At 38.8% G+C, this 23,995-nt stretch overlaps 1 protein-coding gene across 1 annotated transcript in view; it reads right to left on the bottom strand.

Moving 5' to 3' along the window:
* Positions 1 to 23,995, bottom strand: part of ARID4A (AT-rich interaction domain 4A) — a 66,241-nt gene that overhangs the window by 9,401 nt on the left and 32,845 nt on the right. Inside the window, exons 12-23 of the mRNA XM_065402696.1 lie at positions 19,741 to 19,813; positions 17,052 to 17,146; positions 16,827 to 16,924; positions 14,518 to 14,746; positions 10,183 to 10,433; positions 7,244 to 7,441; positions 5,699 to 5,783; positions 5,304 to 5,505; positions 5,014 to 5,076; positions 2,959 to 4,092; positions 2,650 to 2,754; positions 663 to 875 (exon numbers count right to left, since the gene is read on the bottom strand). Of these exons, the coding sequence (XP_065258768.1) occupies positions 663 to 875; positions 2,650 to 2,754; positions 2,959 to 4,092; positions 5,014 to 5,076; positions 5,304 to 5,505; positions 5,699 to 5,783; positions 7,244 to 7,441; positions 10,183 to 10,433; positions 14,518 to 14,746; positions 16,827 to 16,924; positions 17,052 to 17,146; positions 19,741 to 19,813 (2,746 nt within the window). The remainder of the gene's footprint in view (positions 1 to 662; positions 876 to 2,649; positions 2,755 to 2,958; positions 4,093 to 5,013; positions 5,077 to 5,303; positions 5,506 to 5,698; positions 5,784 to 7,243; positions 7,442 to 10,182; positions 10,434 to 14,517; positions 14,747 to 16,826; positions 16,925 to 17,051; positions 17,147 to 19,740; positions 19,814 to 23,995) is intronic.

The following is a 23,995-nucleotide window of genomic DNA, read 5'->3' as shown; positions in this document are numbered from 1 at the left end:
TCGAAGAAGAACAGACAGCTATGATATACTTATATATTATACTGTATTTACATGGATCAACAATTTTTTCCCTTGAATAATCATTAGTCCTCCACTAATGGTTGTGGGGGAAAAGATTATTGGTTCTAAAATATTTGTCTCAGATCCCCAGAGTTTTAGGTTACAATATCTTGGAACTTAAAAACAAAAAACGAAACAAAAGAACTCCTCCGTCCTCCCCCTACACAATAATTTTGTTAGTCATCTTGCTCTTCCAACTCAATTCTTCAATCCCAACCTGAATTTTTGCAGCCCATAAGCCCAGAATTAGAGATGAATGTCTGGATTATGCCATCTGAAAACTCAGATTCCAGATATTTTCAAATTATATAAAATACTAGTTTCACAGTCTAGATATTCTTGAAGTAATAAACTGCTAAACGTATGCTGGAAATTAAATGGGGGAAGTAAGATGATAATTTAAATACCATTTTTAAAAGGATTTTTATAGTATGAAAGTGAAGCACAGAAATAAATAAATACCAATAAACCTGGCTTTACAATGATAATGAGCATTCATGCCAAGTGCCTTTTTGGAACTGAACATAGCAAGTTCTGGATATTGTACTAATATAATTTTGAACTCTGATTTAAGTATTTAACACACTTTAAAAAATTCTTACTGAGTTGGAAACTCCATTTATACACTCTTGGGGAAGCACTGTGGTGATGTTTCTCTCTCTGTTTATCCTTTTCTCCATCTTTGATGTGAGGGGAAATTACTCTTGCCGGGGATCGCGCAAGCTTCTGTGGTTTGGACACATTTATGTGTTTTACTGGAGTACATTTACTTGAACTGTCCATGACAGGAAGATCTTCACTATCACTGCTTTGTCCTGTAATAACACAAATTAATTTTGATTAGAAGACAGACCTATAATTTTGGTATTCTTCTAACCCTACAATCTAGGTTACATAAACTGTGGTTATGGTCAGAAAAGTGAAAGGGAATATTGTGTTTCCTTACTCAAAAGACCCTGCTCCCTTTGTGGATTCCAAATTGTTTCAGATTACTGACAAACCCATTTAAAATTTTCTAATTTTGTTAGGTACATTATGAGCTGACTCTTCAGGTGCACCAGTGCTCCCTCTAACCCCAATGGTGGGAGCAGTTAGGGACTGAGTCAGCCCCTGCCAAAGTAGATTTTTTACCTACAAAAATAATACAGACATTTATTCCAAAATAAGTGTGTTTGCTGTCAAAAAAGCAGGTGTGACTTAAAAACACATTTAGTTATTTCAGTGTAGACGAGGCCCTAGAGTCACTTTTCAGAGTGCAAATGCACGAATTACCTATAGATGTGAACAATGTATGATCATTTCAGTAGAGTATGCATCTCTGATACAGAAGAACCTCAGAGTTACAAACACCAGAGTTACGAACTGATCAGTCAACCACACACGTCATTTGGAACTGGAAGTACACAATCAAGCAGCAGCAGAGACAAAAAAAGCCAATAGCGTACAATACTGTGTTAAATGTAAACTACTAAAACAATAAAAGGAATGTTTAAAAATAAGATTTGACAAGGTAAGGAAACTGTTTCTGTGCTTGTTTCATTTAAATTAAGACGGTTAAAAGCAGCATTTTTCTTCTTCATAGTAAAATTTCAAAGCTTATTAAATCAATGTTCAGTTGTAAACTTCTAAAAGAATAATCATAACATTTTTTCAGTTACGAACATTTCAGAGTTATGAACAACCTCCATTCCTGAGATGTTCCTAACTGAGGTTCTACTGTACCATATTCACATAGACATGCAGTGTGATCTTGTACTTCAGTGTATAGTTAGATTTATTTTGTAAAAACAAAAACAATTTAAAACTTCTTACAATAGTGCCAAAATAAAGGTTCACATTTCAGGAAATTTTAAGTTACAGTTCCCACCGAAATCTTCACTCTGCACATATTAGGCATAATTTAACAGCCTATGAACAATATTTGTTGCAGTTACTGTGGGAACCCAAAATATTTATTTGACATAAATCTTAACAATGCCATTGTTGGCATTGACTCTATTGACCTATTTGATTCAAATCCTTTAGCTATCTAAGGTCATCATTACTTATAAGGGGGTATAGAAGACTAAATTCAAACTTTCTGCAGCTGATTTTAAAAGGTTACATATCTGATCACGTCAACCACACATAAAAGTCCTGTCTCTAAAAGGTGTCGTACTTACCTCATTTCACTCTATGTATTTTTTCTTGTAAGTTATAATTAATGTATCTTTCTCACCTTAGAAGCACTTGGACATGACTTTTCAAGGAAGTGCTACTATTCAGCAAGCATAGGGACAAAAATGACAATTGAGCTGAACACATATAACCAGGATAACTGTAAAATATTTGGTATCTTCTCACATACAGCTGCCTTGTAAAGATAGTTGCTAATGAAAATGATGAAGATACCAGTCATGAGACTGCCAGATATTGTGGTTACTGAATAGCTGGTATATTCTACAAGATATATAGTCAGTGGTCCAGTCAACACTAATTAAAGGCCCTGGCAAGGAAACCCTTACACATGTACAATGGTGATAAATATCAGAAGGATGGATTACTACACACTTGTTATGATACAACACAAACATTCACTTCCAAATGTACCTGTTCCATTCTTTTCATTTTTGGCTACAGCACTTGATCGCTTTGGAGTACGCTTTTGTTTCTTTGCCAGTGTCCCACTATTGCCATCGCTTGGCCTTTTTTGACCTGAAGGAAAAGAAAAAATGTGCCTCAAATATTTCTGCCTTCAATATACCCCTTTTAAAACAAATAGATTGAACTGAAAACTAGTATTAGAGGAAGCCAAATGCCACTTTTGAGTCAATAGTCCTTAGCAAAGCAATACAGGATTTACAATGGTTTCAGGGATTGTCAAAATAGAGATTGGCTTTTCACATGGGAAACACATACCCTTCTCTCCAGTTTCTCTGTCTTGTACTGCTATACTACAATTGCTTGAAGTGGTACTGGCTTCAAATCCATTAGCAGACTCGCTTTCACAGAGACCCTCTTGAGATTCTTCTGCCACACTGTCCACTTCAATCGTTACATCGCTTTCACTTTTTATACTGCGAGATTCATCCTGACTAAGAGCAAGGGGCGAGGCCACAGAGAAGTTAGGCTGGACTGCAGGGGTTAAGGCAGATGGATTTGAGGTCAAAGTGTTGGGGTCTGGCTTTTCTGTTACTGCATCCTCACTACTGCTCTTTTCCTTTTCATCAAAGTCATCCAAGTCCACTTCATGGCAAAGTAGAGTTTCAGGTCCAATCTGAGGCATAGTGTCATCCTCATCTTTTAATGGAATATGCTCATTTTCCTCAGACATACATTCAAAGTTTTCATTCGTCAGCTCTTGAACATGTTGATCTGACTCTGCTACTAAAGACGGCATTTCCTCATTTTCAGTTCTGAGTGACTCTTCATCATGGAAGTCTTTACATTCCTCCATTCCAATACATTCATTGGTCCTCTCCTCAGACACAATATTTGGCACTTCCATCTCACACTCTCGTCGTACCTTTTTCTCAGGCGATGTCTGTTCCAACGTTTTCCTTTTCAAAAGCTTCTTATCTTTTGTACAAGGGTCTGTTTCATTTTCAGTAGTGGTGGAAAACTCTTTACTGTCTAAGGAAGAAATTTCTGACCTTTCAGATTCTATGAGGGTTTCATTTGTTTCCTCTTCCTGGCTTTCTGGCAAAACCTTTATATTCTCTAAAGAGGGATCTCTTGTCTTGCTTCTTCTTCCCTTCCCCTTAGGTGATTTTTCAGTCTCTTTTTTAATGTCTTCCACTTGTTCAGCTTTGTTTCCAAAAATCTGAACTATTTGTTCACTTTCTTCAACTTCCAGTTTCAAAGTTTCTAGAGGCTGCACTTGAGTCCTGTCATTTTCTTTCATCAATACATGTGGGATCTTTGGGTTTTCTTCATCAGGTTTCTCATCAATTAGTTTTTCATTTTTTTCCATATCTGAAATTTCTGCAGAAAATTCTTCATTCATACTCTTTTCAGAAGTCTCATCAGCTTCACTGTCAGATGAACCAGAATCTGCAAGAAAATAAGATTAAAAAACAACACATCAGGTCATTGTTAAAGCACAACTTTTCATATTAGCTATGCAGATACTATTCAATAACCCACACAGATACAGTGTCCAAAATCACTTTATGAAAAAAAAAATTAAAAAAAAAATCAAGAGTTTTGGTTTTGCATCAACTAAAAAAATAAAAAAAAATCCAAATGTGTTGCATTATTCAACCTATTTTTGCTACAGTTTTTCTGAGTGTTACTTTAGATCTCTATGGAAGTATGGTAGCACTAGTGTAAACACTCTTTTTTTGTGATCATTTTTTTTTTTTTTTTTTGGTGGTGGAGGTTAGAAATCAAAAAGCCATACATAAATCACAGTTCAGGAGGACAGGATAGTTTTACAAGTCTCCTTATAGCTTGAATCTTCCCAGTCCCCTCACCTCAAAAAGGAATGGATGGCTCAGAAGACTGGTAATGGGGTTACAGCCATTTCATTGCCAAATCAGTGGTTTCAATCAGAAGCCATATAGATAGCAAGTAATACTATGGTGCCTGATAGTTGTGCAGATCCTATATGAAATGAGTTGGTGGCTTCAATTCAGTTCCTACTAGACAAGGGTTCTTATCAAACAACACTGCCACCATTTGTACTCAACTAGCCTCCCTGCTGGATGCATGAGCTGTGAGATTGGAAGATTGAGTGACCATAGGAATGGCCACAATTTTATCTCTGGATTTGGACTGAAGCAGACTGATGCTAGAACATGGGGTAGCTGCCCCTTCCCTAACTGCTTGGGGAGGAAAGAGAGATTTTTTCCCCCTCCACTGGTGTCAATTTAGTTCTTTCAACAGCATTAAAATTCGCAAAGAAAAAAGGGGGTTTTTCATCGCTTTTTCCAAAAGGAATGAAAATCAAAACACGGGACAGAGATCACTCACCGTTTGATCCTCTATCAGAATCAAACATTCCTGAGCTACGTCTCGTCTGCCTGCGAGGTGTTCCTAAAAATCAAAATCAAAACTAATTAATTGATACAGAATAAAATCTGTTAGATAGCTAGTAAAACTGACTGACTGAATGCACAGGGCTTCAAAACTGTTGACTTAAAATACAGCAATATGTTTATTAAGCGTTTCATACGAACGCGTGGGGTTACATTATTAGTATTTACATACATTTCTCCTATGTATGAGCACCTAAGTGTCTCACATGACTGCATCAGGTGTACCTTCTGTTCCATTTGGTAATGACGAGCAATCTGACATATTGCTCCGTGTACTTCTGGCTCCTGCTTTACCTTCACTATTAGGTGTTTTGGATAAACTGCAAGACATGTTTGACAGAAGAGTAGATTTCAGAGGGGGGCGGCCACGTTTTGATTTCTGTTTTTCCTCATCCTTCTTTTCATCCTTTTCCTGGTCTTCTTTACTCTGAAGACACAAAATTGGGCATTCTATGAATGTACATCACTGCTTATAGTCAAAACATCACCCTTTTTGGGCTACACATTAAGGGGAGGGGCTAGGGAGTGAACAGCTAAATAAATTCTTATTCTTAGGAGCAGAGAGATCCATTAAGCTCTTACAAACTATTACAAGAAGTTTACTGATCTACAAATATTACTTTTGCTTTTTTCTTTTGTTTTCTCTTTGGTCCTCCTTTGTCCAAAGGCCAGATAATCCGATCAGCTTTCACCCATTCATCGTATCTAAAGGCAAAACACAGCACACTGTTACTACTCCCGTTAAAAACTGTTTTATTGTAATTTGATGGTTCAAAGCTGAATTGCAAAGACCTTAATAACAATTCAAAATAGATCCCCAACCCCCTTTTAGCAACATATCAAGTATCTGATGTTTTAAAACGTATTTAGTGCTATGTTTTATTGCAATTACCTTCCTAAGATCCTGAGGAAATCTGAAGGTGCAGACCTTCCTGGTCTCCTGCCAGCAAAGCACTGGAAGTCAGGTGACCTGGGGTCAATTACAGACTCTTCCATCAACTTCATGTGACCTTAGAAAATTCAGTTTTAATCTCTCCACGCCTCAGTTTCCCCATCTATAACACTGTTATAAAATAATCATACTTACCTGTGTTTTTAAAGAGTTTTCAAATCGTCTGGCAAAAGACACTAAGCATTAGGGGAGACTGTCAAAGGCATAAATGGAGTTAGGTGCTTATCTGCCATTTGTGCCTTTGAAACTCTCCTGCGTTATTATTATTATTAATATTATTAATATAGAAGAGGGGATGTGAATAGAAGTTTGGAAAAAAGGTTTCTTTCAAACCTACGTGATGTCAATGTCATTCAAGGAAGTCTGTTTAGATTTCTCAGGAATTCAATGAGGTGGCAAGTCTCAAATTTTAATGTACAAGGAAAACACATTTTAAAATATATTTGAGTTTTGTGGCATTAGCACAGTCACATTGTTTATAAAAATAAAGAAATGCCATTACACAACAGGTATTAAATATAAGGAATGCACTCTTTTGGAATACAATGTAAGTGTTCAGTGGATTTTTTTCTGCACCTCCTTACAGTTCAGCTTTCCCCACTCGCTCCCACCATGAATTTCTTAAAACATAGATCTTCTTTAATTATAGTCAGTGTTCAACTGTCAGCATATTTTTTGTTGCTGAAATTTCAGAGTTTAATAAACCAATAACTGTATAAGCTACCCTACTACTAAACGCAATACCGTTTCTAATACTCAGGGTGACATCTGGAAGCACACCACCACTTTCTTAAAAGGCAAGAGTAATTTAAAAGTCACTTTCATAGCTCACTATATTCGCCAAAGGTCTGATCCTGGTGACAATTATTACCAGGTATCGGATTTATTCCCACAAGAACTCCAATTTAATGTAACAGTACTACTCACAGTTTTATGCAGAGATAGACCAAAATCCAGCAAACACTTACACACATGCGTAATTCCATTGGCTTCAATAGGATTACTCATATGTGAGTGAGGGTACTCACATGAAAAAGTTTTAGCAGGATCTGACCCTATTGTGCAATACTAATTCACTGCAGGGCCAAGAGACCCATTACTCTTCCCCCTTTGATGACATTCTCTTAAAAAGCAAAAAAAAAAAAAAATCTCTGAATACAACAATTATTTTAGTAAACTAAAATGAAGTTAACCAGTAATTTCTCCTTCTTACCTTACATTCCAGCCATAGTAATGTACTAAATATAAAACCTCTCCATCATCAATTTCTGTGCTTTTAATACTGGCTTCATAAATTTTCTGAGTTTTTCCACGTCCATATTTTACTTTCACTTTGGTTCCCGTTAGACAGGGCTCTGAGTCCTCCTCATCTTCCTCCCCTTCTGATTCTCCTTTGTTTTCAATTTCCTCCCTGTAGCAAGGTATATTTATAATGCCCATTGATTATTTAATTACAATCAGACCTAACATTTCCAAAGCATAGTTAAGTATTCCCTTTCTAATCAGAGGAAGGAGAAGATAAAAGTTTGCAGTAGGGCGTTCCTTGCTTCATGAAGTGCAATGTATAAAAAAAGGGGCTGGTCATAACTTATTCAAGTCAGACACCTCCACTCTGTTTTGCATAAATCAGAAGTGTTAAAAATGATGCATCGGATTTATTCACACATCACATTTTAACATGATTTATTATGTGCATAACTATCTCAAAGCTTTAACGTTTATCCTCTGAAACATATGGAGATCACAGAAAGAAGGTGGAGAAAATATATTACATTAACTCACTGTTTTGAGGCTCAAGTGAAACAGAATGTGCTGAGCAAGGAGACACTAACTTTAATTCTTAATATTTGCTTCTGATGTGTTATTTTAAATTTTTCCACCTTCCACAATTTTCTTTCAAGTTATACGAGACGTTTGCACTGTCAATGTAATGGCCCTTTTGTGGATATCTAATCAGTTCCACTGAAGCAAATAGTGGCGAACACAAGGTTACAATAAATGCCTTTATCTATGATATAATTTAAAAAAAGAGGCTAAGAATTTTTATCTACCATTTAACTTAAGGAAAGATCCATAACAAGGACTAGGTGCCTGAAAATGTCTTTTCAAAAACCAATGTCTCATCTGATCTACATACTTTCGTGCCTTTTAAATAAATAATTTGGAATAGAAGCAAAACCTAGAACTATAAGGAACCACAAGCAGACAAAATAGACAGAAAAAGCGCAGCTTGCTTTTTACAAAAGATAAATGTTAGGTTATAGTCAGAGATGAACTATTTTGCAGCAATAACAGTTTACACTAAAAGGAAAGACGATAACCAAGGCATCAAGTACTTATAAGAAAGATGACTAAGAGACTGTAGATATATGTAATACACCTATGCAACCTACTGTACACCCACACTGTATCTATGTTTGAATGGAATTTTTGCTTGCTGTGTTATTCTACAAGATCTTTCTTTTGACTGAAGGCACAGCCTTCTTTGAAGTCACTGGTTTTTCCATGAGTGCATCAAAATGAGAACATCAGAATGGCCATGCTGGGTCAGACCAAAGGTCCATCTAGCCCAGTATCCTGTCTTCCAACAATGGCTAATGCCAGGTGCTTCAGAGGGAATGAAGAGAACAATGATCCATCCCGTCACTCATTCCCAGTTTCTGGCAAACAGAGACTATTGACACCATCCCTGCCAATCCTGGTTAATAGCCATTGACCTATCCTCCAGGAACTTATCTAGTTCTTTTTTGAACCCTGTTATATAGTCTAGGCCTTCACAACATCCTCTGGCAAAGAGTTCCACAGGCTGATTGTGCGTTGTGTGAAGAAATACTTCCTTCCTTATTTATTTTCTCCACTCTAGTCATGATTTTATAGACCTCTATCATATCCACCCATAGTCATCTCTTTTCCAAGCTGAAAAGTCCCAGTTTTATTAATCTCTCCTCATATGGAAATGATATGGAGATGATGCAGCCAACACATTCTCCTTGCTTGAAACAAAAAGTCATCAGGCTTGATTCACTCTCAGCTTGTGCCCCAAGTGCACTCCTCCCCTTCCCATGGAATAGAAAAGAGGAAGAATGAGGTCACAAGGAGCAGACCCAATCCCTGAATGGAGCAAGGGGGTAGTCAGGACTAGCAGGGTGGGAAGAGAGAGGCCTAGCCTGTTTTCACAACCCCTGGACAGCAGTGATTTAAACCAATTCTGCCTCTCAGTTTGTACTATGGCTGCTATTTTCTACCACTTGGCTCGTTACTCCAACATCTCCTCATTCTTCCACATAGTTCTGTTGCCTGCCACTCTCTCCTTGCCCTCCATGTTGCCCTCTCTCCTTCTCTGCCTCTTCAATCCATCTCCCCTTTTCATTTTTAGTCCCCCCCTTCCCCTTCATTTCTCCTTTGCTCTTATTAATTCATCCCCTCCTGCCCTCTAAATACATTTAAATAAAAATGGAAACAAGCGCAAGTTGGACATTTGCCAACCATCATTAGCCACTTTGCTTGTATGTTACATCCACTTTCTACCCCAAATCATAGAATATAAATAGACAAGACAGAGTGTGGGAAACCATCTATCACTACATGGTTGTACAACACCTAGCACAACACCTAGCTAGTGCTTGCGTGTACTACTGTGCACAAATACCAATATAATCCAAGCCCGCAGTGACAGAAGTCCATCCAGAGAAGTGATACAGCAGTGAATATTGTGTGCAACTGAGGGGGGTGGTGACACTCTTGGCTAAAGCAGCCCAGAAGTAGGGCTGGGATGAGAACAGAGTTAGAACATCCAAGGATGCACTGATTCAATACACCTCCAAGGAAGCATTCTCAAGATAAACTCCTGTATGGCCCCCAAAACTAGAATTCTGCCCTTCCTGACCGAACCCTTGGAGGAAGATGACAGTGGAAATACTACCTGCCATCTCCAGGGAAAAATCCTCCCTCAGGTACAGCAGGCCTCTGCTGTCTTGGAGATGCACAAGGAGGGGGAAATTGTGATGGGTGTGTGTGTGAAAATCATGGACTTGATTCACGTCTGATCTCCAGAAATGGAATCCTAAATCTCCCTTGTACTCAGCACTACAGAGTGCCGCTGTACCACCACACAGGCATTCTTTTAAAGAGCAGACGTAGGTTAATATGTACCTCTCTTGCCTTCTCTCTTCCTCTTCATCAGATTCTTTATCAGATTCCTCTTGTTTTTTCATTTTCTTTTCTTTTTGCTTTGGTGTGTTCTTTCTCCCGAGTGGTGTCTCATTTTCTTTCTTCTCTGCATTCTCAAGTGTTTCCTCTACATCTTTATTTTCTTTGTTGCTATCTTTTAATTTGTCCTGCATTTTATCCTCTTCAGTTTCTTTTTTAGTAGTTATTGCATCGCGAGCAAGTCTCCTCCGTCCCTAAGATAGAAACGCAATCTGTTAAACAAGCATTGTCATGTTCAGGGCAGGGCAGGAGGATGCAGTGCATCCTGTGCACTGCAGTATATTTATTTTTCCTGTACAGAAGACAGATTGGAGGCCAATGTGAAGTTTTGCATTTGAGTTATCACATATTTATAAATTTAAAACATTGTGTGCATTCTGTTTACAATTATGGCATTCCAGTATCAGAGTTCTAGCTTTTCATTAGTTTCCAGGTGAATTTTAAAGGAATGTGTTTAGATCTACAAGGCCTGTAGTCCCTGAACACATGAAATATCACCCTCCCTAGCTGACTATGGCAGTTGTGGTAAGTGGAACTACTTGAGTTGACAGTCCCATGGTTTAAAAGGGACAGAGATGCTCACAAGGCATTTTCCACGAGGGATCCTCAATTCTGGAAATTGCTCTCCTTGGTCTGACAGGACCCAGATTTGTATGCAGTGTTGTTATAGACGTGATGGTCCCAGGATATTAGAGGGACAAAGTGGGTGATGTAATATCTGTTATTGGACCAAATTCTATTGGTGAGAGACACCAGCTTTTGAGCTTACACAGAGCTCTACTTCAGGCCTGGGCCTAATGAAAAGCTGTGTGTAAATTCGAACGCTTGTCTCTCTCATCAATGTAAGTTGGTCCAATAACAGATATTACCTCACCGACCTTGTCTCTCTAGATTTGTTTGCCTTCAGAGCATGCTGCAAGACCACTGGAATTTCCAAAGGGGTAAAGAACAGCAGTGGGGATAGCTGGTGAGTTTGGGGGAAGGGGGTCTTAACTGTTATGGGCTTATTGTTTTATTATTAAGCGGCCTAGGTGCTCTTTTTGGTAGCGTCACATTTTTGTACTCAGAACATATATCCTTCGTTAGAATGTATTTATTATTCAAACAACAATCAAAACCCATTAGGTGCCCTAATAATTAAACTTATAGCAACATAATGGCAACCACCTGGAAGTATTACATAGTCACATACAGATAACTTTATCTACATATTATTTAATGCTGCTGGTTGGCTGAATTAACAGGTTAACTTTGCCATCCAATAAGTCAAAGCAGCATAAAAACACCCTTCCATTCCATCTTCTCTCCTGACCCACAACCTTCCTCCAACACCCTGTCAAATAAAAATAGCTTTTGCAGCATGCTGGAAGGTGATCAAGTTAGAGATAATCATAGGTGATTGGTCTGTATTATCTTTTCATATTTTCAGTGCTTGTCTAAAGCTAAACATTGTATATTTATACTATTGTAGAAACCACATATTTTAAACTACTGATTCAGTATATTTACCGCATTTTAAGTAGCATTTCCAGTAAGCATATGCTTACAGTATTTTTATTTTCATTTAATAAGACCCTTTCTATCAATCATTTAATACCTTGACAGGATCTAGTCACCAAAAAACTTCAATAGGAAACAAACTTCTGATGTTACACCTCTACCCCGATATAACACGAATTCGGATATAACGTGGTAAAGCAGTGCTCCGGGGGGGCGGGGCTGCACACTTCGGTGGATCAAAGCAAGTTCGATATAACGCGGTAAGATTTTTTGTCTCCCGAGGACAGCATTATATCGAGGTAGAGGTGTATATGGAAGCTAGCTTACATCACAAGGATATGAGATACTAAATGTGCATTATTAAATATTTTAACTGGAAACATTCTTTGTTCTTTGGTAACTGTCAGAAGTAACATTTCTTTCCCTTTCAGTGTGCTAGTTTTAATCAATGAACACATAGTAACTTCCTTAATAGAACTAGCCAGAGTTCTAGCCAGTTAATCTAGATAACCCAGACAGTTAATTTCTTGTTCCAACGAAGGAAAAATTCTTTTAAATATTTTCTTATATTCTACTTTTGATTGAACACTAAATTAGACGGGTCACTGATGTATCTATGTACCTGCTGACATGGCCCTCATCACCACAGCATTCAAGCAATACTCAAAATAAAAAAATAAAAATAAAGACATCAAACAAAAAACTCACTATCCCTCCATTCCCTTCTCTGCATATGTGAATGAGTTGAAAGGCTGAAGATTTTTATTTATTTTTTAGAAGAGAGATAACATGAGAACACTAGGTCAAAGAAATGGGGTTTACATTTGGTACTTAAAGCTGTGAGGTGTCTGCTCATTCTTAACTCTTGCAGGAGGAAATTACATAATCTAGGTCCAGCTCCTGTGAAAATTCTCCTGTGTTCACAAGTCTACTCGATTTGGTGATAGTTTTATGGTTCTGGTGGAACACAGCTGTTGATGAAAGTCATGGTTGTGCAGGGAAACAAAATCTGAGTCAGAAGGGACCATCACAATCATCTAGTCTGACCTCCTGCACATTGCAGGGCACAGAACCTCACTCACCCACTCCTGTAATAGACCCCTAACCTTTGGCTGAGTTACTGAAGTCCTCAAATCATGATGTAAAGACTTCAAGTTACAGAGAATCCACTGTTTACACTAGTTTAAACTTGCAAGTGACCCGTGCCCCACGGTGCCGAGGAAGGTGAAAACCCCCCAGAGTCTCAGATAATCTGACCCAGGGGAAAATTCCTTCCTGACCCCAAATATAGCGATCAGTTAGACCCGGAGCATGAGGGCAAGACCCACCAGCCAGACAACTGGGAAAGAATTGTCTGTAGTAATTCAGAGCCCTCCCCAGCTAGTGTCCACTACCAGCCATTGGAGGAGATATTTGCTGCTAGCAATTGCAGACCAGCTACATGCCATTGTAGGCAGTCTCATCATGCCATCCCCTCCATAAGCTTATCAAGCTCAGTCTTGAAGCCAGTTAGTTTTTTTGCCCCAACTACTCCACTTGAAAGGCTGCTCCAGAACTTTACTCCTCTAATGGTTAGAAAACTTCATCTAATTCCAAGCCTAAACTTGTTGATGGTCAGTTTATATCCATTTGTTCTTGTGTCCACATTGGCACTTAACTGAAATAACTTCTCTCCCTCCCTGGCATTTATCCCTCTGATGTTTTTTTTAATAGAGAGTAATTTTCCCCTCAGCCTTCTTTTGGTTAGGCTAAAGAAGCCAAACTCTTTGAGGCTCCTCTCATAAGGTAGGTTTTCCATTCCTTCAAATATCCTAGTAGCCCTTCTCTGCACCTGTTCCAGTTTGAATTCATCTTTCTTAAACATGGGAGACCAAAACTTCACACAGTATTCCAGATGAGGTTTCACCTGTGCCTTGTATAATGGTACTAACACTTCCCTGTCTCTACTGGAAATACGTCGCCTGATGCATCCTAGGATTGCATTAGCCTTTTCACGGCCATATCACATTGGTGGCTCATCGTCATCCTGTGATCAGCCAATGCACCCAGGTCTTTCTCCTCCTCTGTCACTTCCAACTGATATATACTCAGCTTGTAGCAAAAGTTCTTGTTGTTAGTCCCCAAGTGCATGATCATGCACTATTAAATTTCATCCCATCTCTATTACTCCAGTTTTCAAGGTCATCCAGTCATCTTGTATGATATTCTGGTCCTTCTCCATATTGGCAATACCTCCCAACTTTGTATCATCTGCAAATTTTATTAGCACATTCCTACTTTTTGTGCCACGGTCAGTAATAAAAATGTTAAATAAGGTTGGTCCCAAAACTAATCCCTGAGGAACTCCACTAGTAAACACATTCCAGCCTGACAGTTCACCTTTCAGTATGACCCATTGTAGTCTCCCCTTTAACCAGTTCCTTATCCCCATCTTCTCAAATGCATTACTGAAACCTAGGTAGATTAGATCTACTGCATTTCCTTTGTCTAAAGATGATCTGAGGTAGCTTAGTCAATCTCCTGGAGGGTTTTGACCATCAAGAGAGAACTTGAAATGGACTATATTCAATGGGAAGTCAGTGTAAACAGTGGAACATTGTCTTGATATGTGAATGGAAGCCTGTGTTGTCCAGCATGTGGCTCTTGTGTTTGTACAAGTATAGCAATTCCCATGTACAGCCAATCCTCTAGAGAAATCTCATATCAGTGAACTATTAAGGACACCCAGTTCTATTTAGCATATAAATTAAAAAAACACCCTCAAATCAGACTACTTACTCTCGGGGATCTTAATTCTAGTTCTTCTTTTTCACTTTCGCTGCTGGAATCATTTTCTTCTGCTTCATTTTTTACTTCTGCTGGAAGCATTTCTTGTTCCTCTTTTACACTTTCCTCCATTGGTTCTTCTTGTTTCTGAATGTCTTCTACCACTTTTGGTTCATTATGATGGATGGTCCTGAACTGAATGTTTGCAGAGCGGCAGTATTCTTCAAAACCATAAAGATACCTATATATGCAAACAAACAAAGTTTCATTACATTTTTACCAATGCATATCTGATTTTCATTTCACTGAACTGCAAAAAAATTCTTTATTTTCTTGCTCGCAGAAGTGCAAGAGAAGAGCACTAACTCCTGGAAAAAAAAAAAAAAACAACATCCCCCAAAACCCCAAACCAAACAATAAAAACCTCAATCCTATGCTAAGAGATTTTGAGGTAGCATGATTAAGCAGTCATATTTGAGTGACTAAGTTTAACATTGCACGTGCACAGCTTTTATTCTGTCCCATTTGCTTAAGCATTCATGACCATCAAAAGCACATCATGCTATACTGTTTCTCACACAATTGCTTCTACAATCTTAGAATCACCTTGCAATATTTTTTTTCATTCTTATATTGTTAGAGCGTTTTCAATGTCATAATGGTCTGTCACAACTTTACTAATTTTTGCATGCTAAGTACTTTTCTCTGTAAAATATGCATCTTAAATTAGTACCCAGCTCAACTCCCATTGAAGACAATCTGAATATTTTCATTTTCATTTACTTCAATGAGTAGGATGAGACCCTTTGTCACCTGCTATTCAACAAGCACAACTTTCAATAGGTTCAAGTCAGAGAATGAGGTAGTTAACCACTAAGCTAGTTTAGCAGCAAAATTTAGGTGGGCAATATATGCCTGCAAATTTTCACTTTTCTTCTTAATCAGCAATAGTTTGCTGTGTACTTTTCAAATGATTACTTTAATGAGCTGTCTGGCATACACAACTGTAAAAGAGAGAATACACATTAATCTAAGGCTTAGAAAACATATGATATATTGTATTTGAGAAACAAAATGCAACCATGTCATTAAAGACTTTTGTACTGCAAATGCACAACGGTGAGAGTTAATGTTGCATGTGTAACCTTAACTTAAGCCTTCATGGGTAAGAACCTCACTTCTTCAGATGAAGAAGTGAGGTTCTTACCCACGAAAGCTTATGCTCCCAATACTTCTGTTAGTCTTAAAGGTGCCACAGGACCCTCTGTTGCTTTTTACAGATTCAGACTAACACGGCTACCCCTCTGATACTGAATTTAAGCCATTCCTCATACTGGTGCCAATCACACAACCTCAGTGCTCAACTGTTCTGATTGTTTTCTTAAACAAAAAAAAAATTAAGTTCTTCAGAATTGGGCAAAACATTCCCCCTGCTTCCCACATGCAGAGCTCAATTTCTCCTTTTACTCAAAACACTGAACTATATTTGCTCAACCTTTCAGGAGAAAAAAAGAAGAAAAAAGTCCACTCTACTTAGAAAGTGAGCCTGAAACATTTCAGCCCAGAAGGTGTAAGTATCAAAAATGAAAATACAACTGATCATCAGGGGTTAGAATGAAAAGGCTTATGCAGCCTTAACTCAAGTGGTCACCACCACTCCCCCTACTCTTATACTGTAGCTAACAACGTAAGTGTGTCTGAAAGCCATCATCTACAGATCTATAAAGATATAACCAAAATTTCTGCACTGATGTTTGAAAGATTACTTCTGCAACACACTTATTTCTAGCTACATTGTACAGAAAGTTTAAAAGTCGGGAGCAAATAAATGCAAAGCTCTGCCCATAGCATGCAGCTATCACAAATCTCAATGGAAGTAGAATGTGTGTGCATCTGAGGACAGAGTCTGTCCATGTTGGTAAGCATAAGTTGCAAACTGATTGTATAGCAGTTTTCATTGCTATATTCCAAAACAGTAACACCACATGCCAACAATGGAGATTTCCTGCTCTAAAACAAGCAATATTCTAAGAAACTGCAACTGCAAGACCCTACATGGTGCCCAGCACCTACTCCCGTTTGTAGTGAATGGAAGTGGAGGATGCTAAGCACCACTCTCACTGCAGAACTCCGGACCTTGTTTGCAAGAACTTCTTAAAATCTGGCAAAATTAATGTAGCAACATAAGAAGAGAATGTGGAACACTTACTTGTCTACTAATATCAACTGCTGAGCTATCAAAATAAAGTGTTCATGCCACTTTTCAGATTTTCCATATTCATAAAACCATTCATTCAATCATCTAATAAGCTATAACTTACTTTCTATAAGCAGTTTTTACATTGTAGGAAGCAGCTGAGTTCAAAATAGGAATGCCAAGGTCCATATAAATTTGCTTCCATACAGCACCGCTGTCAATCTGGAAAAGTAAGTTTTATTTGTTAACCAGGAAAATTAAGAACGAAATTTACTGGGACACTGGAACTGTAACCATAATTTTCAAGAGCACAAATAGATGTTTTGCTTAAGAAAAATTTGACACTTACATTGTCACACCCACCCTGTTGATACACCAGTCTAAAAAGTTTGAAGAGGTTAAGATCCTTGTAGCCCAGAACAGGAGGTTTATTGATAGGAGTACCTAATTAACATAAGAATACAAATAAATAAAGTTACCATGCAGATGAGCAAACTTCTCTTCCATCCCATAGCACACACTTGATTGCTGGTACATTTTTCAATTTAGTGTCTGCAATAATATTTTTACCCATAAAAAGACATCCCAAGTCAGTTGCTCCCAACTAATGGTCATGCTCAGCTTTTGCGTCAACATCTGGTTGGTTCTAGGTGGGTTATTATAATGTTTGGCATCATAGGCCTGCAAACTACACAGGTTTTCTGACCCTCCTCAAATCTCTCGGGAAAACCCCATCTGATTGGCTGCCCTTACCCAAACAGCAGGGAAAACACGGAAGGGCAGCCAAAACATGGAAGGACAGCCTATCAGAATTGCTAAGGAAAAGCCTGGTAAATGGTAGGGTGTGGGAGTCGATAAAGAGAAGAACATCAAATGTTTGGGTGAAGGGGACATGGAGTAGAAAATTAAATTAAAGGGTCAGAATGTGAAATGGTGGAAAAGGTGACAAGAGAGAAAAATATTTGTGTGGAGATAGAGTATGAAACTAAACTAAGAGAGTTGGGAATCAGGTAGGAAACGAGAATCTATTAATTGTGAAAGAGGAGGCCAGAAATAAATAGGGCTAAGGGCTGAACATTGATGAAGTTGCTGCTCCTCCCTGCCAAGGTAGAAAAGGAGCCCCCGTTTTTTCCATGAAATACTATCTTTAAGCAATATCAGTTTGTCTCGGGACTGGGTCTTTACTTTTACTGCTCTGTTACTTTCCTTGTTTTCCCCACGTCCCACAGCTGCCTACACAGTCTCTCCCTGCTTCCTGGACTAACAGCACTTGAGTCAGGGTGACACTCCACAATGAAGGAAGAGGAGAAAGGATAGTAACAGAAGTAGAAGAATCACATTATAAAGAAGCTAGTATTGCTTACACATAACACGCTTTTCTCTGAAGCCCCTCCTTTCCCTCCCCCTCTTTCCCCCCCCGCCCCACTCCCCCCGAGAGTGCTAATTCCACATGGCATGGTCTTCAAAGTAATGCTGGATGAACTCCAGAAAAGCTTGCCATAACAAATACATGACCCACTGACATATTTGTGATAGGCAAGTGGCAAGACTGAACAGGCTAGGTACTACTCCATTAAGCCTCTGTAGATTGGAAAATACCTTATTAAAGAGAAGACCAGCCTACTTAAAATGGTGACCTGCAATATTTTTTTTAATTATACTTAAAGATTGTGAAACCATTTTGTCTGAACTAATATAGTCTGTCTCCGTTTTGTGTGTTTTTCTATCAACATTTATTGCTATAGATTACTGTAACATTTTATGAACTTTTATGCACTCTTCCCTTGTTCATCAAAGGGCAGAGAAGGTATTCAGCATATAACTGATTCTAAACTTACTCCTTTCAACCCCAGTCCTTTTAAATCCAGATATAACCACACGTGCTTTGCTATACTATGCTGTAATGTCACCACTGCTATGGAATCATTTTGGAGCCTGGCAATTTGGGGATCTACGAATTGGTCAAATAGCAGTTTTTAGTACATACGGTGATTACAAAAAAATTTAAAAGATATTTTCTACCCTGTGGAAAAGACCAGCTAATTTTTGACAAAAGTATCTAAAGAGAGTCTAGTCTTATTTGTACAATGTTTTCAATTTTGCTATTGATCAAAACGAGTTTGCAAACACAGGAGTGAAACTTTTTATATTAAAAAAGACAGCCATTTCTGAGCATAAAATATGTGGGCACAATATGTTACTTGCTGAAAGGATAACCTATTTTCTGGCTTCAATGCCTTTAGAAATGCTCAGGGTGTTAGAACTGGTTGCCTCCCTGAAATTGGAAAACTAGTATTGCATAAGCCACTGAAATTTGTGGTTCTAAGGAAGGAGAAACTGGGAGGAGGGCAAAGCACTGTACTATGTATGAAGGTATCTGCAGCACTTCCAATATATTCTTTGCCATTATAGCATCTAACCATCATGTATATAACAGACTGGTCTAATTCTGTCGAGAAAAGCAGCAAATCAACTCCTTCCTTATTCTAACTATTGAACCAAGCTGGATTGCTTAGGCTGTTTTCCAGGTGAATGACGCTGTTGCTCCACTACTAGCAGAATGTCTGTGCGTTATTAGGATAGCTTTGCAACAAGACTTAAAAATGGCACATTTCCAGATTTCTGATGGCTGAAAGTTCCACAACCCAGGGCCAAGTCTCCAAGTGTTTTTATCCTCCAAATCAGAGTTGCCAGCCATAACTGCCATAGAGGGACACCAACGCAGAGGCTATTTCAGAGATACTTTGGTTCTAGCCCATCAAGAACTGTCTAAAAAAACCCAACACACCAAACAACAACAGAAAACCAAACAACAATTAGGCAGGGTTTGCTTTTTTCTGTGTGTTATGCTGATAAGCATCTGACATAAGAAGACTTGCCCCATTTGAAAATGGTTACAAATGTTTTCATCTGTATGTTTAGTTATTGGAATATACATGTTTCCCTGATGAAAGGGTGATAACATAATACAACACATTAAAAAGAATTTTTTTAAATGGGTTGGTACACAAAAGATAATAAGTTAAGCAATGTATTACCTCTGTCTTCCATAAACTTGTAAAGCTGTTGGAGGAAGTTGTCCCTCTCTTCAGGATCAAGCTCTTCCTCAGGCTGTCAAAACAAAGGGAGACATATTGAAAATATTAGATGCATATGGACAGTCAGATCCCAAACAATTCATTTGCACAAAAAAGCCAAGCTACAATTGTTCACCCATATAAGGATATGATATCCAGAAAATAAACCAATCAGAAAGGGCTAGCCACACAAATGGGCAAAAGTTTAAATAAGATGAGGAGGACTAACTTGGTTGGTTCCCCTCTGAAGGTTCAAAACCCCATATGCTGGAGTCTCAACTGGAGAAAAAGAAAATACAGAGCAGTGGGATCCTCAATCCATTAGGGGTATGACATGGCCTGCACTAATATATTACGTGATGTCATACAGTAAAATCTAATACTGAATGTGTTATTTAAAAGACTTCAGCAGTTAACATGAATTCTAGCTTTCCCCAGTAGAAAAACTATAGTCAAGGTTGCAAAATGGTTTCCATTGTAACAGCCCCTATATCTTCAGATGCTCATACATTTCTGGGGGAGGAGGGGAAAGAAATCCCTTGGGGAATGAAACTTTCCATGCTTGGTCTCAGCTCAAAGAGGTCATCTCTGGAAACATCTCAGGAGTCACTTGTATAATTCAGAACAGCAGAATGTATGTTATCTATCCTGTTTTCTTTTTACCTCTACTAGTCTTACACTGCCACCCTGGATAAACACAGCTAAACTTTGACTTGGATAGTCCACAATGTGAAGTAAAGCCTTTGCTATGTTCAAAGGGAAAACGTTAGAATAAATAAAAGTTATGAGAAAAAAAAAATCACTTTTGAGCATGTTCAGTGGGATTCTGAGATTTTAGAGCCTAATGAGGTCTTGCTCCCTGCAACATCTTATGTATGCCACATTCTTCCTGCCCAGCCTGGTAGGCTGGTCAGGCTGTCTGTGCAAAAGTGGCTGTCTCAGAGGAAAGATGTACAGAAAAAGTCAAAAATAAAACCCTACTACTGTATCATTAGTAGAAAAATCACAGGCAGTTTTGAGAGGAAGGGGGAAGCAATAGAAAGGTTACTGATCTCAGTTTCAGTTTGGTCTGCATTCAGCAAATTCTAAGCTTTCATTTTAATAAAATTACATTCCTAATTTTCTGTTGTGAAAATAGAGCCATTGCAATCTAAATTGATACACCACTGCCTTGTTAACTGAAAAACAGCCTCCTGTGAAGCATCGGTATTAGTTCACCCCTTCTTCATGCTGCTTGCTTCAATGAGCTGTAATGTCCAGAGCCCAATGGGGGCCATTTAAATACGGACATTATTCCACAGAGATAGTTTGTGTTTCTTCTCTTCTGATTTTTCTTAGAAAAGAAACAAGGAAATTAAATGCCAACCCACAAAATTATATAATGTTATAGTGGCCATTTTGCTCATCCTGTATATTCTATGGTATACATTTAACAGACATATAAGTAAGCTATAAAATTAACAATAGAATCACACAGACAATGCTACATATTTATTAGTGCATAGGAACCTTAGCTTTTATATTTCCTGCTTTTAAAAAAATTAAACTATGTAATCTTAACATTGCAATTAATAGATCTCACCATTTACTGTAAAAGGCTTTTATACCTATGGATAAAAAGCATTACAAGTGCTAGATATCTTCAGAATTCAGAAGCACTTCCACCTTGAACTGTTTATTCTTGTGGACATATCCCCCAAAACAATGAAAATGTTGGCTAGAAATAGCTCTTCCATGAGCAGATACTGAGAGACTGTTAATATTTAAGTATCTTCACCTGAAGTTAAACAAAAGGCAAAGATGAAAAACTGTACAGCCCAAGGGAACAGGAGCAGGAAGACCAAGTGAATGACTATCCATGGGGAGCGCGGAAAACAGATGGAAGAGTTAGGACAGTTGATGCACCTAATTGGCCAGTCACTGGACAGCAGACCAGGTGAAACAAAGACTCATGAGTTGATACTGGAGAGCATTTCACATTAGGCTATCTATATGCTATCCTTATACCCTCTCTGTGTGTCTTGGGTGCAAGTGGTTCCCAGGTCACCACCTGCTGTTCTGAAGCAGGGTTTCATTTCAATTATCAACTGCCCTCCAGGCTTCACGGACTTAATGTCCCTAAGGGAACATCCTTGCTCCTGAGTGATGAATTATTATTTCTGTAATGATAGCCTCAACCAATTGGGGCCCCATTTTGCTAGATGTTACACATCGAGAGACACAGTCCTTCCCTGAAAAACCTACAGTCTGAATAGACAAGACAAAGGAAGTTTTATTATTCCTGTTTTACAGATGAATACAGGCACAAAGGCTCAGATCCACAAAGGGTATATAGGCGCACAAGTCCCAGTTTCAGGCTCCACTGCAATGCACAGAACTCCCACCGAACCCTGTTGGTGCCTAAACTCACCCAAGCACCTATATTTTCAGAGTAAAATTTCCCTCATCACAGATGTTTCTGCCTCTAGGCACACACACTGCAGCCTCCCTCTAGGTGTCGAGGCACCCAGAGTTTTATACAACCGGGGAAGATCGGCATTTGACCTCCTAACAAGGGTGCAGGGCCCAGTCCAGTAGATATGCTTAGAGACCACCTATCAGATATTTAATATTAATAATAATAATATATGGAGATATACCTATCTCATAGAACTGGAAGGGACCCTGAAAGGTCATTGAGTCCAGCCCCCTGCCTTCACTAGCAGGACCAAGTACTGATTTTTTGCCCCAGATTCCTAAGTGGCCCCCTCACGGATTGAGCTCACAACCCTGGGTTTAGCAGGCCATGCTCAAACTACTGAGCTATCCCTTCCCTCGATCAGGTCTCATTCAAAATCTGAAAGGAGGAGGTGGTGATGGTGGCGGCAATACTCCACCTTATAACTTTTAGCCCTGTGGTTAGATCACTCATTTGACATGTGAGGGTATATCTACACTGCAATAAAAAACCCAGGGCACGATCACAGCTGGCCTAGGCTTGCAGGGCTTGGGCTGCAGGGCTCTAAAACTGCAGTGTAGAGGTTCAGGCTCAGGCTGGAATTTGAGATCTGAGACCCCTCGATGGGGGTGGGTCTCAGAGCCCAGGGCCCAGACTGAGCCTAAAGTCTACGTTGCTATTTTTAGTCCCACAGCCTGAGCCCCATGAGCCCAAGTCAGCTGACCCTGGCTCTCAGACTCTGTGCCAGTTTTTTTTATTGCAGTGTAGACATTCCTGAGAGACCCAAGTTCAGTTCCCCTGCCGTTCAGGAAGAAGGGAGACCCCTGTTTGAATCCTACCTCTCAGGAAAGTATTCTAGCCACTTAGTTCTGGGATATTCCAGCGGTTCTCAAACTGTGGGTTGGGACCCCAAAGTGGGTCACAGAGCAGGTCCTTTGGCTTCTCTCCCCCTATTCCTCCTGCTGCAGCCTCCAGGATGGGGAAGATAAAGAAGAATTGAAGGAACCTGCAATCTCAGAAATGTTATTGCCACCACCTGTCACCATTGAGGAGAGCCATATTTCTGTTGGTAGGTAACCTGAACACCGCACTTCTAAGCATGGCATTCATGCCACCCCCTGCGGTAGATAGCAGGAATGCTGCATACCAAGCAGCAGTCCCATCTCTTCTCAAGTCCAAATATTTTCACCGGAAGGCTTCAGAATTTCATAGATAAAATCTGTGCAAATAATTTTCTCTGAAAATTTCCAGTTCCACAGTAGTTTAGTTTCTCATTTACATCCTTTTCCCACAAACCGGCTCTAATAAAGGGTGAGTGAGGCCCAACGATTTAGCTACATACCTTCAATCTTTTAACCTCTCTCTGCCTCATCTTATCTGTACAATGGGGTTAATATAGGTAACTCTGAAGGGTATTATAAGACTACAATGTTCATATAGAACTTTGAAGATGAAAACTGTATATAAAATGTCTAGTTTTACAACAAGGTGCACTATAAACCACAAACTCAAACAGTAATCAGAAATCTTGGGAAAATGAGTTACTTTAGATTAGTGAATTTGTCACTTGTAAATATATGTTGTGTGGTATTACATTTACATTTGCTACTTACCTGTTATGTAAATCCATGTATCTTAAAGAAGCTGTTTCTTACTGAATAGCTTTGAAATTGTGATAGCCTTGTATGCAATTTTTAGACTCAGATTTTATATGCTATCCTAAAACACACGCACTTGACACCAGAGATGGACTGCTTCAGATAACATTTTTATCTTGCC

The sequence above is a fragment of the Emys orbicularis genome, chromosome 4 (assembly GCF_028017835.1).
Source record: "Emys orbicularis isolate rEmyOrb1 chromosome 4, rEmyOrb1.hap1, whole genome shotgun sequence".
NCBI lineage: Eukaryota > Metazoa > Chordata > Testudines > Emydidae > Emys > Emys orbicularis.
The sequence above is the reverse complement of the archived record's forward strand: the minus strand, read 5'-3'. Positions and strand labels throughout refer to the sequence as shown.